Genomic DNA, 19,641 nt, shown 5'->3' on the forward strand with positions numbered 1-19,641 from the left:
CAATGAAGAAAAGTGGAAAGTTCTGCTTGGAAGCAATGCCTGGCTGGTACCCTGAATAGGAAAATTCCCTTTTAGGAGGGGAGATACACTGCACACACATTCTTTAAAAAGTTAGGATAAACTGGTCAGCACACACTTAAAGCAAGAGTGATGGTTATAGCCCCACTGATTTCTTGAGTGTGTGGCAGATTGGTTGCATCTCCTACTCCCCTCACTAAACCCTGTGGCTTTCTCCCCTTCCCCTCATGTACTGCCAGTGGCATTAGTGGCAGACTGAGAAAACGGGTTTGGGTACACTCACCCTCGATATAGACTACAACTGTTTGGTGCAGACCTTTTTGTCCAATACAGTGGTACTTCGGGTTACAGACGCTTCAGGTTACAGACTCCGCTAACCCAGAAATAGTACCTTGGGTTAAGAACTTTGCTTCAGGATGAGAACAGAAATCGTGCGGTGGTGGCGCGACAGCAGTGAGAGGCCCCATTAGCTAAAGTGGTACTTCAGGTTAAGAACAGTTTTGGGCTAAGAACGGACCTCTGGAACGAATTAAGTTCTTAACCCGAGGTACCACTGTACCCTTTCAGTTTATTTGATATGCCTTCCCGGTGTCAAATTTCCCTCTTGTTTACCAAGCTTACCATATTACTGTTCCTCAAGATTGGAAAGGGCCTAGGGTGACAGTGACAGACCACACTCTTTGCACACAGAAGGTGCTAGATTCAATCGTTGGCATCTCCAGGTGTGCCTGGGAAAAGCTGCTTTCTGAAACCCGGGAAGGCTGTGGACATTTCTGAACTAAATGGACCAATGGTCTGACTGTTATAAGGCAGCTTCCTATGTTCCTTTCATATTCTCAAGGAAAGTAGCCATTTGTAGGCCTTCAATCCAATCTGGCAAGATAAAAACCATGACCACTGATAGCCGTAGCAAGACCAGCAACTGAAAAAAAGCATACAATGTAGGCCATTATTATTGTTTTTGCATTTTAAAAATCAAACTAGGGAATACAGCTGTCTTCCCCTTTTCATGAAACCATTGTCCCTGGATAGGTTGTCTTCCTTTTCAGCCCTCTTAACAGACTGCACTAAGTTGCTAAGTACTGGTGTTGGGCATGAGCTACACGTCTGTGTATGAGAGCTTTAGAGGTCTAGCAGTCCTCGGCTCTTTCTCTTTATGGCACATATTCTTCCTTTGCCTTTCAATGGTTCTGAATAACTACCCTGAGAGACAATGGGGGGGGGGGGAGCACACACATCTCTCAGGACCCTGATCCAATTATATCTGCATTTATTTATTTAGATTATCTTTGACCTACAGGCTCATTGTTCACATCGTCCCAGTTAGCCATTGCAACTGGTTCAAATGGCTGGCATTTTAACTTTTTGCAATGTACTCTTGAGTTGTGCTTTCCTTAAGGCTGGTTTGGAAACTGCACCTAGTTTTTTGAAAAACTTTCTTATAAATAAAATAGAGTATTGTTAGCACATAGGAGTTCAGATACCTCCCCCACAACCATTCTAGTCCTGGGCATTTTTGTCCTTCTTTGCTAATGTGTTTCATAACTCGCAAAATTTCTTCATTCTGTCGCTGTTAGGAATCTTGCCAAGAAAGAGGAATAAGTCATTCAATATATGTGTGGGAAAATGCTTTGTGTTTCATTTCCTTTTGTTTAATGCCATTTGTGTGTCTTATTAAGGAATCAGACAGCATCAACTTTTGACTTAAAAGTGTCTCAAATCGTTTCTTGTTGAGATATTTAAATTACATGGCATTAATAAAAGAGAGCTGCCTTTTGTAGATGAAACAAATGTTAATTTTAATACATCAGACTGTAATTTGTATTAATTTTCTTTAAATTTTACATCTCCCTGGAGTTATTAAAAATATTGGTTTGAACCCAAGTGTAGTTTCCAGGGACAAATCAAGGGACAAAATGCTTGTGTCACTCACCACATTCCAGCACAGCTGTAGCCAGGAACAGCCATATACAAGATTGGGGAGCCTATATGAACTTATGATATTGACTGTATGGATTTATTGGCCTGGTGTTCTTAGACTCAGTTGGTCGCAGTAATTTCAAATAATCTCGTGTATGTGAATATTAGCTCAAGTAAGATCATATTCATTTCTGTGGGAGTGCAACACAGTTTAAAATTACAGAATTGCAGTGTTCCCCCACTGCATCAGAATATGCACATTATCTAGGTTTGCAAGAAAGTACAACTAGTTATTATGCTTGTTTTTTATTGTAATTTGTCAAAAGGGGCCAACTCTCAAACCCAATGACATATTGTTGTGTGTTATAATGATCCCTGAGTGCTTCTGTCTTGATTTTCATCTGTGATCAGACCCTGACTGAGCATTATGACAACAGAAGTATGCAAGGGATGCAAAAATTTTATATTCACAGGTTGAGATGGCAGCATATTTTCCAAAGCATAATGACTCCTTAAGCCTCTAGAGGTGCCTGATTTTTTGCATGAATTTGTTAAGGGGGACCAATCAGTCTAGTTGGCAGCCTTCAGCTTTGGAACAGCATTTCCAATTGTTTCCAAATTTTGGCAGAGGACAAAACATTTTACCTAGAATGAATGTCAAGATTAATGGGCTGTGTAAAAACTTGGTGAGTTGTCATTATAGGCAGGAACCCAGAGGACAACTAAGTGGAATTCCTTTAAGAGAAACTGCTAGCCACTCAACAAACCAACCCTAAAATTTTGGGAAGCTTCAGAAATCTTGTAGTGCCTTATGAGGGTGGTGCAGTGGTGACGAGGGTTGAACTGGTCTGATAAAAGCCACATTGCCACTATCTCCAAAAGGCAATGTTTGGAATTACAGCAATTTTCTTCCTCATTGTCATACCATAGTATTCATATTGGTCATCATTTTTCTCCTGATATGTATTTCGTTGAGTTAATGGCTGTTTTGGCAAGTATCACTTAATGTGAATGTGTACTTCTGCAATGAAGGATTTTCTATGAGACATTGTGCATTTTCTATGTAATACACCAGTTCATAGAATCCTTCTGTTCAAGGGTCTCTTGAAGTCTTTTAGAAGACTTATAAATTTCAGAAGGCTTGGTGTGAATGACAGATAGCATAGTACCCAGTGCATATGGGTACATACATCGGCATTAGATCCATTTCAGTCCGGTTTCCGTCCTGGTTTTGGGATGGAGACGGCTCTGGTTGCCTTAACAGACGATCTCCGTGGACAACTGGATCGAGGCGGGTCAGGACTGCTGATCCTTTTAGATTTGTCAGCAGCCTTTGACATGGTCGATCATGATCTTCTGGACCACCGCCTCACAGACGTGGGGATACAGGGCATAGCCCGTAACTGGTTGTGCTCTTTTATCTCTGGTCGGGGACAGAGGGTGGCACTAGGGAGGGAAATGTCGTCGCACCACTCCTTGGTGTGTGGAGTGCCGCAGGGCGCAATTCTCTCCCCGATGCTTTTTAACATCTTTATGCACCCCCTTGCCCAGATTATCCGGAGCTTTGGGCTGGGCTGTCACCAATATGCTGATGACACTCAGCTCTATCTGCTGATGGATGGCCACACCGACTCGGCCCCAAACACATTGACCAGATGCTTGGAAGCTGTGGCTGGATGGTTTCGTGGGAGCCGATTGAAACTAAATCCTTCGAAGACAGAGGTCCTATGGCTAGGTCGGGATGGCATGGGGATGAGGGACCAACTCCCTTCTCTTGCGGGGGCCCAATTAGTGCCATTGCCTTCCGTTAAGAGTTTGGGTGTAATCCTTGACGCCTCCCTTTCCATGGAGGCGCAGGTTACAGCAACAGCCAAGGCGACATTTTTCCACCTTCGCCGCATCAAGCAGTTGGTCCCTTACCTTTCCCACCCTGACTTGGCCACAGTGATCCATGCGACGGTCATCTCCAGGCTTGACTACTGTAATTCGCTCTACGCGGGGCTGCCCTTGAAGCTGTCCCAGAAACTCCAGCGGGTACAGAATGCTGCAGCGAGGCTCCTCACGGGGTCTCTGCCATGGGAGCATATTCACCCAGTGCTTTTCAAGCTGCACTGGCTCCCGGTGGAGTACAGGGTCAGATTTAAGGTGCTGCTTTTGACCTTTAAAGCCCTTCACGGCCTAGGACCCTCGTACCTCCGGGACCGCCTCTCCTGGTATGCCCCACGGAGAGCCTCAAGGTCCATAAATAACAACACCCTAGTGGTCCCGGGCCCTAAGGAAGTTAGATTGGCTTCGACCAGAGCCAGGGCCTTTTCAACTCTGGCTCCGGCCTGGTGGAACGCTCTGCCTCATGAGACCAGGGCCCTGCAGGATCTGATTTCTTTCCGCAGGGCCTGTAAGACAGAGTTGTTCCGCCTGGCCTTTGGCTTGGAGCCAGTTTGATTCCCTCCCTCCCCCCCCTCTCTCTCTCTTTTCCCCTTCTTTTCCTTCTCCTCCTGCGATGAGGCTACATTTTAATATTTTAATGTTCCATTATTTTAATTGTTGTGTTTTATTTTTGTTTTTAAGTTTGTAATCATTCATCTTGTTTTTATTATTGCTTGTAAGCCGCTCTAAGCCCGGCCTTGGCTGGGGAGGGCGGGGTATAAATAAAAAATTATTATTATTATTATTATTATTATTATTATTATTATTATTATTATTATATCTGAACCTGGAATGTCTGAAAGGTCCGTTTTAGTAACAGCACTGCTACCTCTGTACTGGATCTGGTTTGAATCAAAAGTTTTGTGTTAACTGTCATCAGCATTGCTTTTATTATTCAACATAAATTGTGGCTACATGCTTGAATTCCACTAAAAATATGGAGTGTACGTTTTGGTGATAATTACTCTTGGAAAGTTTAATTAAGCAAGATGCATATAAGACAATCAGAGAGCACAGCTTTCCATACTAGGAGGTTTATGGTAGGTTACATTCATGAATGCTGATTTTTGAATTAGTGAAATGTTCATTAAATCAAAATGGTGGAAATGTGTGTGGTTATAACAATAGAGTGGACTGTACTTGAGCAGGAGAGTAACTGCAAGTCCCACCTGGCTTATTGCAGGTCGGAACAAAAGCTGGTGAGGCAAACTATTCAGGAAGTCTTTTAAGTATCAGATTCATCATATTCAGCATAGGGATTTTCAATAAAAGAATAACAAAGTAGACGGATATGTGACATCCACAACTGCACCTATTTGCTACAGTGACTTTGTATACATTAGTTTTAAGTGAAAAGGAAATTCATTTTCGGACTTTAAAGTATTAGGTAATAGGTAATAAACCTGTTCTCACCATCTGAAATAAGCTAAAAAATCAGTACATGTGATATGTAACTGATGTAATTACATGAACTGATATTTTGAATTATTTTCAATTTTATATCCTCCTACTAACTGGGAAGGAAACTTTGGTTGTTCCAAGTGAGCCTACTTACAATTATGCATGTTTAGGATCACATGCAATGTCTTTGAGTTTTTCTTTTTCTTTTCCTTTTTAAAAAAGCATAAGATATTGGAGATGTACCATTTCTAACAGGGTATGATCCAGAATACAGCTGTGAAGTACACTATTGGTTACACGTTTCATAAATCTGGAGTCTAAAGGCAGTTGATCTGGGATTTTTTTTATCTGAACATTTTAAAATTTAGTAACATAAACTTGAATGTAATGGGGTTAATTCTGGAAAATGTGGAATATACTTTCAGTTGAAGAAGTTTTGTTATTAGAATGTAATATTTATTCATGTGTGGTATTTGATCTGCTGGTGGTACATGACATTTTGAACCTGAAGAAATCATTCATTAATGCATGTAATGTAATATTGTGTGCATAATTCTCCCAGTATATATGCATTTTAGTAATTTTCTGTATGTTTCCTATGAAATCTCAGTCCTAAAAATATTGGGTTGGATCCAGATTTAGAGTAATCCCACTTAATCCAGTGGCTATACTCCAGGGGTGGGGCACCTCAGGCCTGGAGCTCAATGTGCCTCTCCAGACTTCTCTCTCTGGCTCTCAGTATCTTCTGTCAACCAAACAACCCCTCTGCATCATACCCCTTTCTGACCCTTTCCCATGCCCTCCTCAAGTGCTGTTGCCTTGATGAAATGTGCTCTTGAATTGTGATGATAACTCTTGTTTGCCTACACTGGGGGTGTATGTATGCAGAAACCTCTTACTTTTGAATTGCTAAAATGTAGCCTGCTTACACCTTTTGCTCTGCCTATTTTTTCCTTTGCCTCCACCCACTATTGACATATACCCCCTTGAATGTTTCCAACAAGGTAATGAGACCCTCAGATTGTTCATGGCTCCCAATCTCTGGTCTACTAAATCTGGATCCAATAACATTTACTTGCAGTAAAGAACCTATAGTTTAACTTCACAGGTATGTCAGAAGCCACTGTCCCATTTATTTGGGACTTGTTTCTGGATAGAAGTGTGTTTAGGATTAATGTGTCTAGATCAGGCTTCCTCAACCTCAGCCCTCCAGATGTTTTGAGACTACAGTTCCCATCATCCCTGACCACTGGTCCTGCTAGCTAGGGATCATGGGAGTTGTAGGCCAAAAACATCTGGAGGGCCCAGGTTGGGAAAGCCTGGTCTAGATTCCCCACTCCACCTTGCCCCCGTCATTTTAGTTTTATTATTTATAGGCAGATCAACGACACGCACGCATATATATATAATTGCATGCCCAGACACATACATGCAACAAACTAAAAATACCACTGTTTCAGGGAATGTGAATTATTTTCAGAATTTCAGAAATTGAAAAGGGATAAGTGGAAGGAGAAAATGTTGGGCTGGTGCCAAGCGATAGCTCGTAATCCTCACAGACTCCCAAACAGCACAAGAACCCCTGAGGTCACAGGTGATGCTTCACATATCTCTGCCTTGGTGAGTGAAAGTTCTATTTCATGATGATGGCATGTGCAAATCCATACCAGCAACCTTTGAAAGGTGCTAAATTAACTTTTTTAAAAAAAGTAGTGCTTGCGCCTTATTGTACTTTATTTGAAACCACTTTGGCTTTGCCTGCTTCTTTTTGTTTTGCTTTGAATGCAAAATGTTTTTTCTTCAAGCTTTCCAAGTATATTGTACATTTGTTGCCAACCACCTCTCCCCTTTTAATTTTTTGGCTCGCATGTGTTGGCTGTTGAAATAATATTGCTGTTCTATCAAGGTGAATACAGAGTTGCACGCTTTGACATCTATAAACAGAAAATTTCCTTTTCAGCAGCTTCAAGAGTATTGTTAAGGTAAAAATGCATGACATGAACAGAGGGCCCCTATTTAAAAGTACTGCTTTGCTTAGTTTGTAAACTTGCCTATGACATGGACAAGAAAGAAAATGTATTTTAGAATATTGTTTTTCATATGTTCCATAGGGTGGATGATCACAGGCTTTGACAGCCAAAATATATACAGTGGTACTTTGGTTGTCGAATTTAATCTGTTCTGGGAGTCCATTCAACACCCGGAACGGTTCGAAAACCAAGGTGCGGCTTCCGATTGGCTGCAGGAGCTTCCTGCACTCAAGTGGAAGCCACATCAGACATTCGGCTTCCAAAAACCATTCGAAAACCAGAACACTCACTCCCAGGTTTGCGGCGTTCGGGAGCCAATTTGTTCGGGAGCCAAGCCATTCTGCAACTGAGGTACAGTGGTGCCTCGCAAGACGAAATTAATTCGTTCCGCAAGTCTTTTCGTCTTGCGAGTTTTTCGTCTTGCGAAGCACGGTTTCCCATAGGAATGCATTAAAAATCAATTAATGCGTTCCTATGGAAACCGCCTTCAGACCAGGTCCGGGGACAGTCTGTCCCCCGACCTCTTCTGAAGGCCGGTGGGGGGCGAAAGTCTTTGCTCCCCCCCCGCCTGCCTTCCCGGGACAGCGGAGACTTCTCCGCTGTCCCGGGGCGGTCTTAAAATGCTGGCGGGCGGCAGCGAATCCTTCGCTGCCGTCCCCCAGCATTTTAAAAGCCCCCGGGACAGCGGAGACTTCCCGGGGCGATTTTAAAATGCTGTCCCGGGGCTTTTAAAATGCTGGTGGGCAGCAGCGCTGCGTTTCTCCGCTCTCCCGGAAGGCAGGCAGGGGGGAGCAAAGACTTTTGCCCCCCGCCCGCCTTCAGAAGAGGTCCAGGACCTCTTCTGAAGGCTGGTGGGGGGCGAAAGTCTTTACTCCCCCCCCCACCGCCTGCCTTCAAAAGCCGTCCGGGAAAGCGGAGAAACCCGCTGCGTTTCTCCGCTCTCCCGGGAAGGCAGGCAGGGGGGAGCAAAGACTTTCACCCCCCGCCCGCCTTCAGAATTGGTCCTGGACCTCTTCTGAAGGCCGGCGGGGGAGCAAAAGTCTTTGCTCCCCCCGCCTGCCTTCAAAAGCCGTCCAGGATAGCGGGAAGCGCTTCCCTGCTATCCCGGACTGCTTTTAAAATGCTGGCGGTGGGGAGCAAAGCCTTTCGGCCCCCGCCGGCCTTCCTGGACCTCTTCTGAAGGCCGGAGGGGGGGGGGAAGGCTTTGCTCCCCACCGCTAGCATTTAAAAGAGGTCCCCGGAGATTTCCCTATGGGCTTTCTTCTTGCGAAGCAAGCCCATAGGGAAATTCGTTTTGCGAAGCGCCTCCAAAACGGAAAACCCTTTCGTCTAGCGGGTTTTTCGTCTTGCGAGGCCTTCGTCTTGCGGGGCACCACTGTACCACTGTATTGGAAAAGTTACATTCCATTTTACTTTCTATGAGTGATATTTAACTAAGTTTTATTTAGAGTAGACCATTTGAATTTAATGGTCCCTACTTGGGCATGTTCATCAACATCAATATGTATACTCTGAGTAAATATATATTTATATATCTTGAACAAATGTAAGAGACTGAATTAATGCAACCCATATTTTACTGCTCTGAATAGTTGTTCCAAAGACATAATCAGTGCAATCTGTTTTTGTCTGAAAATTACATGTTGCCTATTGTTCATGCTGAAGGTTATTTGCTTGAGGGATGCTAATTTTTCCCAGCTCTTAGCTGCCATTCGTACTGTGTTGGGAGTAGGAGTGGTTTTAGGTTTCGATTTGAATGCAATTCCATGCAACCTGCCATTAGGAGGTTCATTACCAGCTCTAAATCACTCTTATTCATAATATTTTATAAATATCCCAGTACAACTACTGTGTGTAAAAGTGATGACCAGTTTTGTATTAAAGAAACTGTGTAGATCCATACTAGTGCTAGGCGCAACTCTGAATTTCACTGAAGTCAGTAGTATTTAAATATTTTGCACAGGAGTGCAGCCAGACTTTGGAGAGGTGCAGCTTCCTGAATAAGAGTTCGAATGACCAAATTGCTCATGATTGAGGCCTGAAGATGTTTTGCCAACTGCCTAGCGACCCGATTGTCAAAAGGCAGATATGCCAGAATAAAGGGGGAGATGTTGCATTTCATACTTGCCCAGCTGTGGCAACTTTGTTTACTGGATTCTTTTATGCACTCTCTTTGCCAGTATCTCTTTAAAAAAAAAAAAATCCTTAACACAGTAAGCTTAGTGGATGAAGACAGAGGCTTTGGGGAACAGTGTTGACATTCTGCAGTGCTGTGTCTTGAGCCACAAGTTGTTGTTGTGCATCCAGAACAATGCATAATCAAACTCTGCCACATCCTTTGTAATAATAAGGGCATTAGTAACACTGTGCAGGTTTGTATTGTGTCAACAGGCCACAATTCTAGACCTGTTAGCATGCTATTATTTTTCTCCATTCTATTTACTTGCCTGTCTGTTGTACATACACTCCCTTCAAAAGTTGCTACCATTTCTTTAATATTGGTTGCTTACTGCATGAAAGCAATACTTTATAAATAGACATTTTAAGTCATGCAAGAAGCAGAGTAACTTGTAGACATTTACAATGTAGCATGTGCCCAAGGTACACCCTATTTTTAGCATATTGCATCTACTTACTTAGCTGCCTTCTCAATATTTTGTCTAGGACATTTATTTTGTGAATAGAACCATTTATTCTGAGTGAAATTCTTACCCAAACTCTTGTATTAAAGTGATAGAGAATTGCTGCTTTGCGCAAAACAAATGGCATGTCAGTTTTCACACTTTGCTTTTCTTCAGGAATGCTTAACATTTTCGGTGTTTTACATGAGGCAGGCCTATCCAGTCAAGCATTACTAAAGAGCTGTCAAGAAGAAACATTGGAACAGGGAATGGGAAAGAAAGGAACAGCCCCTTCCGTTGTTGAAACACGGACCTGACATCAAAACAGAAGAGAAGTGAATAATTGTTTGAAATCAGGTTTCTTTACTAAGGCGAATGATAATGTGGCAAGCTGGGCTGAGTTGTGGAAGACAGCAGAGGCAAATGCTTTAGATTTTTCTGGGAGACTTGTCAGGATGAGCACATTATTTTTGCCACTGGACACTTGGAAAGGGATAGCAAGTCGTTTGTGGAAGAAGTCTGCTAGTACTTTCTCACCTTCTCCCCACCCTCCAGTCCACTTTCCTTAGGGGGGAAAATTGACATATGAAGTCTAGCCACTGTCTGTGTGCTGCTGACTTCAAAATGGTCTGGAAGCTGTAAGAGAGCATGTTCTTGTGTTGATAAGTAGGCTACTTTTCTAGAGCTTCTAAGTGCATATGACGGCAGCCCCCACTCCCCAGATACCTGAATTTTCCGTGGCCTCTATTCTGTTGTACTTTAGAACTTGATGCTTTACTGGAAAGAATATAATTTTGTTGGAATTCAGAAGCTAGCAACAGTAGTGCAGGTTGGAAGCTGTAGCTGGCAGACTAGCTCCTGATAGGAGTGTCATCTTTAATGCATAACAGTACTTCAGCCTGTTGCACTTCACATAGAATTCAGTACATTTTCCAGCTGACAAGCCCTTAAGTAACATTGGTACTGTTAGAGATATGAAACCTGGGTGGGGACCAGAAAAAATGGGGAGGTGCGGGGAATTTCTTTCCTGGATCTTTTCTCCAAAGCCTTTTCCCCCTGAAAATTTGAAAAAAGGAAAGGAAAGGGAAAAAAATTGTTTCCTTTTCAAATGAAGAATATAATTTGTGAGACAAAACGCTTCCCCAAAATGATTTCTCAATCAATAAAGACTTTTATGTAAGACCGTGTACAATATCAGATCAATGGCAGCCAAGTCCTCAGTTGTGAACTGGCACCACAACTCTCAAATGCAAGAGCAAGATGCATTTCTGCCTCAGGGGGGCACTGCCATTATCAAAATAGAAGGAAGAAAGTTTCATGTGACTTCTTTGCTTGTGAAAGTGCAGAGAAACTTGTTTCTTTCTTAATAATTTTTACTTTTATCTTCAGTTGTATACATTTCAATAGTTTTACAGTCATTTTAACATTTCAAAACTCAACATCGTCCTTCCTCTTTCTGTGGTTTATATTTACCATTTCCTGTATATTTTAAATTACTCTTACTTTTTTATTAATCTACTTTAATTATTTACTCTTATGAAACTGCAGGTTTTTACAATAATCCTGCCAGTGTCTTAAGCTGTTTACAGTTTGTTTGTAAATACTCAATATACCACTTTCATTCCTTTCAAAAAGGTTTGTCACCTTGATTTTTTGTTCTTCTGGTAAGTTTCTTCATTTCTGCATAATCCATGAGTATTTGTATCCAATCTGCTTTCATTGGGACTTCTTCTTTCCATTTTTGGGCAAATAGGATTCTTGCCACTGTAGTTGCCTACATGAATAAATTTCTATACTGTTTGGGTAGTTCTAACCTTATAATTCCCAGAAGGAAAGCTTCTGGTTGTTTTTTTTTTTAACAAATATCATTTTAAACATATTTTTCAATTCATTATATATCATTTTCCCGTAAGCTTTAACCTTACTGCGAGACCACCACATATGATAGAACGTACCTTCTTTCTCTTTGCATTTCCAACACTTATTTGACTTACAAATTTTTCAGAGAAGCTCGTTTTTTCAATCTGGGCAAACTTACAGGAGCAAAGTGGCAGTGAGCTGGAACATCTGGTATCTTACATACACATTCACCTTTCCCTTAGAATTCTGGCCTTTTCATTGTGTTTTAAATGAATTGTAAGTCTCCTTGAGAACTTCAGTTAGTGGGCAGCAGGGCCAGCCGAGAACGTTTTGTTGCCTAAGATGAAGAAGTAAATGCTTCTCCCTTCCCCCCAACTCCAGTTCAGGGTGTAAGTCTCATCAATTTATTTTGGCATATCCTTTCCCATTCCTGGCAGTAAAAATACAGTTAACAATTTGCTGCTCTTTCATAGCAACCAAAATTGGCTTCCTCTTGTGGCTACTGAGAAGAGTGTGCTAAACTTACCCACCTGCCCAGCTGCCATAAAAGAAAAGACCTTTTTTATCACCTTAATTTCTACTTTCTTACTTTTCTTTTTTCTAGAAAAAGAGACCTGGACTTTTTGTCACCTAAAACCTCCCTGTCAGCCTCTGTGATAGAAGATGAAAGGTTTAATTTAGACTGACGCTGGAAAATTACTAATAGTGGCTAGAAAATAAGCTGGAAATCTTTCAGGATTGGGAGCATGTAAAAACTTTTGAAAAGGTGAAAGAAAAAGGAGCAAAGTTCAATCTGTTTACTACAAATTGGACTCTTCCTTGGGAAGCTGACAAGAAATTCAGATATATGGAAAGAGAAGGCAGAGTTTGAGACAATGTTAGAAAGAAGGGGAAAGGATGACTTTCACTTTCCTTGCTGCAAAAAGGCTAGTTTGGGGTGAAAGTAGTGTTGTTGCACAAGAACTCCAAATAGGTGTTAATTGTGCAACCTGAATTGGCCAGAGAGTAATTCCTACCTGAGAATGGCAACAACCAGCAACACCTGTTGGGCGCCAAGGTAATAGTGATGCTTGAACTAACCACGGATAAAATAAAATACCATATCTATAAGTAACATAACTGTTAAGAACACAACCCTTAACAGCTGCAATTTCCCAATTGCTATTTTTTGGCATTTTGGAACTTGAGTGAATATCAGCACAGTTTGTTAAAACCTTTGGGGTTTTTTGGGGTGTGTGTGTTAATTTAATTTGCTTACAAATTCTAGGCTATGCCTACAACTCTCTGATCAGGAGAACTTGAAACTGAAAATGAGAAACTCAATGGAGCATAAATTCCCAGATTTTGCTGAGAATAATTATTAATGGTTAAAGAACTCTTAGGAACCCTTCCAGAGCTAAACTTCTAACACCTCATGGTACCTTAATAAACTACAGTTCCCAGGATTCTTGGGGGTGGGAGCCATGACTCTTTAACATGGTATGATCCTTGTTATGCACTGAAGTTCTTACCCTGGGCCAACAGGGGGGATACTGTAGATAGTTTTTCACTCAGGTCCACATATGCAAATAAGGGATCGAAAGTGACGTTCAGTGATTGGATAGTTACAGAAAATGGTTGCTGTTGCGTTCTGGTGGAGCTCTATATAAGCAGGCTGCCTGATCCCTTCAGTTCAGTTCTGTTCTGGTCTGTGAGTAAGCAAGAGCTGTTTGAAGAATCACTGTGCTGTCTGATATGTTCACCCACAACTTAACAATCCTACTTTGAATGTATAGTGCAGATGAGGCCTTGGTTCAGACTATTGACACAGCTCTTGGGCAGTCAAGAGCAATAGCGTATATAGAAGAGTTGCTGCTTCTCAGCCTCAGCATTTAGTATCCTAAAAGATAACATGAGGTTGAGAGGAACTAGTAGATAACTCCATCCCTTGGCCCAGATCTCCCTTCCCCATATTATCCCATACTAGTGAGACAGACACCAGAAGCAAAGGCAAAGCAAATGACTTCTTATGACTCAAGCTAATGCATGAAGCCATTTTTATATTAATTTTATTCCCTCATTTAAATATATGTAGAGAATTATCTTAAGTGGGCCAGAGAACAAATTTACACTTTCATGCAGAAAAAGCATTTTGAAATCTAGTTCAGATATGGTTTACTGTAATGTCTTAGCTATGTGTTTATGCCACTAAATTTAACAATTCAAGCATTCTCTAAGGAAAATAAATCATTGGGTGTGTATTTTTTTACCATAAACATTGTAGCTCACCCATTTCCCATGCAGTTACCATTATTTCTGAATACTATTTTCTTGGTTGTGTTAGATAAGAAAATAAAATTCAGCCTGATTTGCAGGTCTGAATGGATGCTATACAACAAATCAATCTCAACAACACTGTTTAAGATTCATTATAAAAAAGTTCATATTTTGTCCTACCCCCAACCCCCAATGTGTACATTTATACCGTTGGGACTTCCAGAGGATATGCAAAAACTATTTTTGCTGCCTTGGGAACTACATTATTCAAGATAGCTACTAGCAGTAGGATTATAAAATGCTATCGTTAGCTTGAATCTAAGAGGAGGAGGATAAACTATGGTTCCCCTTCCATTTCCTTGCTAGTATACCCAGTGAATTGGTGTTAATGCCTCTTGGAAAAAGAGGATCTGCTGTTTGTGTTTGTTTTCCGCTTATACATAAAGATTTATCTTTTTATATATAGCTGAAGACTGAACTATGAGCAATATGATGTGTACATATTGCCACCACCCACCTTTCATTGCTAGCCATCCTGGACATATTTCCCTCTTTTATTTTCACCTGATCTATTTTGGGTATGCTTTCAATGATTTATGATGAATCATCTTTGAAACCTGTGATACCCATTGTACCTTACTGATTTCTTATAGGCACTTAGCGTGCCCCCTTTCCTACAGAGACTCCTTAGTATAGATAGAGAATATATTTGGTGAGTTTGCAACCCAAAGCAGACTTAGCCCAACTCTCACCTCCCAGACTATTGTGTGGATCAGATGTGGGTCTGCTTTGGAATCTGCACTCCTATTGGATTCCGTTACAATGTGGTCTGAGAGCTGAACTTTTTTCCTTTTCCTTTTTACACGTACTAGAGCCCTGGAACAGCTAGAAAGTGTTACTTATGCGGCACATTTTGTAAATCTTACTGCAGTTTCCACAGGATATGACAGCATGTCTTCACTCTCAAGGAGAGCGTACATGGGAAAAGATGTCTGTTTCCCTGAACTCTTAGGGGCAGGCATTTTTTCCCTTGTACACTCCCCCTTTTCCCCTTGTACAACCTCCCTGAAAGTGATGGCACATTATAACACCTCCTTTTCCCCTCTTAGGGTTAATGGCAGCAAGACTTTCCACACATGTGGCAGACGTATCACACACTAGCAGTTCCACACAGCTGGCATATGTAAAAAGAGAAGAAGAAAAGCAGTTTATTTTAAAGGATTTTTTTGCGTCTATTCTATCCCATTTCTAGTGAATACATATGGAATGGAAACTAACTGGATTAAGACTGTTCTATCCAGAGGTGTACCTAGGGTCCGTTGTGCCCTTGGAAGGAGCTGTATCTCCCCACCCAAATCACTTCACCACACGGCTTTGTGCTGCGGTGCAAGAAGGACGGAAAGTTTTTCCTGCATTTGATCTTGCTGCAACACACCTATACATTATATGTTCCATATGCTGGTGATTTCTGTGCCCCCCCCCCCCCGCCTAGCCTGCATTGTCAGTGGGGCTGGTTTCGCCAACCCCTAGCTACACCTCTGGTTCTACCCCTCCCAACTGTGACTAGACTCTGAAGGCTATTGGCACCAATTAACCTTTGCTTCTAGGCTAAGAGCAGCTTCATAGGGGATATTCACAGGGATCATGGTGTGAGGAAGAGGCTAAGCTCCGTGTTCCTAATCCTGATTGTGCCTGGACTTGCATACGTACGCAAAGGCTGCTATTGAAACCTTAAAAATTAAGTATTTTAATTGCAGTTGGTCCTAAATTAACAGTGCTGTCTACCTGTCTTACAGACAGCCATAAATGTAGCAAAGAGTACACTGAGAGAAATTCTAAATCTCACACAATTATATTTTTCTTAAGGGAAAACAGTAACTGGATACATATTGGAAATGTGATTAGAAATATAAAGCCTAGCATTAGCACCAAACAGTCTCTTGGTTCTTTGGTTGGAAAAGGAAATCTAGGCACAATCCATGTAAAAGGTGCTGCTTCCATTATAGTTTGGTGACATCAGAGTTTCTTGGTCTTCATCAGGATCAAGTGCTAGAAGCAAGCACCTCCTTTGGCTGACTCCCAGTTTCTGAGATCTGTATGGATGGTATAAAGCCTGTCACTTTGGGACTAGAAATAGTCCCCCAAGAACCATTTTGTTTCCAAATCACAGTGGTGCCTTTGTTTTATAATCAAATCTCCAAATACGTTTGAGGTGTTGATTGGGATTACTAGGTTCTCTTTGGAGTATAGCAGGAATGGTTCACCTGCATCAATGCAGTCCTGGATTTCCATGTGATTGAGGAGTATTAGTTTTGTATACAAATAACAGAGAGAGAGAGAGTGTGAAATAATTAATGAGAAAGCCAGTCATAAGCTTTCTCTGTAACATTACCAGAGGGTAATCTTCCTGTTACTTGTGAAAATCTGTTCTGGAAAATTAGCAAGTCAGGGAAGGGCTAAGCAATTAACCTCCCTGTTGGAAAGGTGAAAGGGGTTGTTCTCATCATAGCTCACTGGAGCCTTCTGTCTCATTGTACATGCAGATAATTTGAGCAAATACATAGTTATCTTTTCCCACAACAAAGTACAGTTTTGATTATACTGTAACTCCTGGCATGGAAATGTGCCATGATGCGCTTCCCATCTATCTGGCTATGCAGGCTTCAGCTAGAAGGTGCCCTATTGCGTAATGTCCAGAGGCCAGTTATCAAATCAAATGTATTTATGAGGAGTAGGCTAGACAACTCCCCTCAGTAAGCTCTCTCACACAATAGGGACTCCCCAGTATGAGCATGCTATGCCTTGGAACCATAATATTTGAAGAAGTGCCACCTCCCCAACAATCTGCCCTCCTCAGAGATGTATGCCTGGCACCAACTCTTCAGTCTTTTCAAGGCATTTTCTTTTAATTCATCCAAGCATTTAAATATATTCTGATTATCTTAAACATGATTTATTGTGCTTTTACCTTTGGTTTTTGTATGCATTCATTTGCTGTTATTACTTTCTGGAAAAAATAAATATTGCTTGTTTATACAACAGCTAACAGAATTCTGGTGTGCTGTACAATAATGAGTTAAATACAATACAGCAACATAGGACAAAAACAGCAATGATTTTTGAATTAATTAGAAAAGTAATTGGAGTTCTTCTGAAAGTATCAAAGAAATTCAGGTGGTTTTACACTAAGATATCACAGAGGCAGTGAAATACATTGTTTACTTGGCTGTATTTTATCTGAAATGCTAGTTGAATCCACTGCCATGAACAACTTGAAAGTGCTTGGAAGCTTGTATGGAACACAAGGAGTCATATTTTGCTTATCTTATTGTAGAATTAAAAACAAACAAACAAAACTAAAGGAAATTGAAATATTATTGAAATACCCCTGCCATTATTATTTTTTAAAACCACAAATCAGTTCATGCTTCTTCTGTTAGCATGGAAGTGTAATCCTTCTTCCACGAAGATCAATGTAATTTAGAGAAATGGTCCGACAGAACTATCCCTGGTACCACACAGGAATGATTTTGAACTGACTGATTTGTCCTCAGGTTTGATTCTCTTATAAACTGAAAGGTTGTTTTTATCCTTGTTTTGGTTTCATGCCTTTCTGATAGCTCAGATGTAATTACCAACATCTGGTCCCACTGATTTTTTTACATTTGGACTCCTTGGATTTTACATTTTTATCACTCAGGTTCCAGACATTCTGTTTAGAAACTTGACTTTTATTACTCATTTAGCAGTGATGAGACAAAACACAATTTGCTACCTAAGAACGAAAGACTACCTGCTAGCAGCCTGCAGGCAAAATGAGTATGCTGAGGATATTGTCGCAACTTTATAATTATATGGGGATTTGGGGGAAACTTGGATGAAAACTTTTAAGAACAAATGAGAAGACTCGTAAGGAAGGTATTGTGTGAGTAGCTTTTTAAAATGTATGTTGTAAAATACTTGATTTGTTTTAAAGAAGTTGTTTTATTTGTGCTGAAGTCTCCTTCTCAGGAATACATTGCTCCTTTGGTTTGTTGAGAATGTTGTTCTTTGAGGTCCCGTTTCAGACCTTACAGAGATCCCGCACAGAAATTCCATTATTTATTATTATTTATTGCATATCTATTCCCCCCTTTTCTCCAAGGAGCTCAGGGTGGTTCACCTGGTTCTCCCTGACCTCATTTAATCACCACAACCACCCTATGAGGTCAGTTAGGCTGAGAGTCAGTGACTGGCCCATTGAGCTTTGTGGCTGAGTAGGGATTTGCACTCTGGCCTCCAGCACTCTGGCCTCCAGCACTCTAACAACTGTGCCATACTGACATAACCCGTGTGTTATACAATGCCTAATGGGGGCTAGTCCTTCCATTGGGCATGCTGGGTCAAGTGCTAGATTTTGGGGTACCATTAAAGGATGCCTAGTGCCTCACTTGAGGAGAAGTAGCAGGGCTTCCATATGTAAGACTTCAAGATTTCCTGCAGGAATTGAAGGCAATTCTGTTTCTTTGCAATTGTGTAATATAGGTATAGTGATTTCTCGTTTTGCTTTTGTCGCATGTAGCCATAATGGTTGCTTATGGTACAGAATGTTTTCAGGGGTATACAGTAATTCCAGCTGTTTTTGCAGCCAGTGATTTGGCATTTTAAGTGGCATGTTCCTGTAAATACAAGCTATGGAGCCATGGTAAAGCTGCTCTTCAATAATACTGTTTCTTAAATGATACCTGTGTTGGCTAGTTCTGTCAGTTCTCCTGTGTATTTCCTTAGAAATTTGTTGCTTATCAGCTCCCAAAATGTGTAATGTTTAGTCATTTTGTATAATTATTTTTTGATTTAAACAACTCTGTAGAGTAATGAGATTCTTGTAGATAAAAAAAGTAGATTGAATGCAATTTGTTCTTTTATACATGAGAAAATTCAATACAATTTTCTATTTTGTCTGCTTTTCACTGAAATATAATGGACTGTATAAGATGCAGGAATTACATTTATTCATCCATAGTCTACTGTGATTAATGAGTGTTGGTACCTGGAAAATCTTGGATGTTTTGACGCTAATTTGCATAGTTAGGGTATCAGCCTACTATGATGTTCACTTTTGGTATGTGCAGCCTTGAGAAACATTTCTTGTCAAGTTTTATATATTTATGTCTATATATATGCAGTTCTAAATCACTTAGTATTTAAAAATGTCTATGCAGTATACAGTAAAGTAACATAAAAACAATTGACCGAATCCAGTGTCGTGCTATATTAAAATCAGTTAATTGTATGCTTGTTCTTCTGGTAAAATATTTTGCCCTAGTGGAACATCGCTGCACAAGAGAATGCATAAGTGGTTTGTTGACAAATTTATTGTACAATAGATTTCTTTGCAATCCTGTGAACACTCGCCTTAAAATAAGCCCTATTGAACTCATTGGGATTTTCTTGCTTCTGATTAGACATGCATAGGAGATCAGTGTAAAACCTTAATGTTCATTTTACATATTAACATATAATATTATATGTTACGCTCTGCCTCATGAGACCAGGGCCCTGCAGGATCTGATTTCTTTCCGCAGGGCCTGTAAGACAGAGTTGTTCCGCCTGGCCTTTGGCTTGGAGCC

General features: G+C 40.9%; 1 protein-coding gene across 5 annotated transcripts in view; it reads left to right on the plus strand.

Annotated features, from left to right (window-relative positions):
• MARCHF1 (membrane associated ring-CH-type finger 1) overlaps positions 1-19,641 on the plus strand; it is a 117,197-nt gene that overhangs the window by 37,547 nt on the left and 60,009 nt on the right. For 4 of the 5 annotated variants that reach the window (XM_083755927.1, XM_083755928.1, XM_083755926.1 and 1 more), the window contains one exon: positions 6,746-6,885. The exons of the other annotated variant lie outside the window; for it this stretch is intronic. In XM_083755927.1, coding sequence (XP_083612053.1) covers positions 6,784-6,885 — 102 coding nt within the window. In that variant the 5' untranslated portion in view covers positions 6,746-6,783. The remainder of the gene's footprint in view (positions 1-6,745; positions 6,886-19,641) is intronic. 5 annotated transcript variants of the gene reach the window in all.

Source organism: Podarcis gaigeae, assembly GCF_964106915.1.
Source record: "Podarcis gaigeae genome assembly, chromosome: 9".
Taxonomy (NCBI): Eukaryota; Metazoa; Chordata; class Lepidosauria; order Squamata; family Lacertidae; genus Podarcis; species Podarcis gaigeae.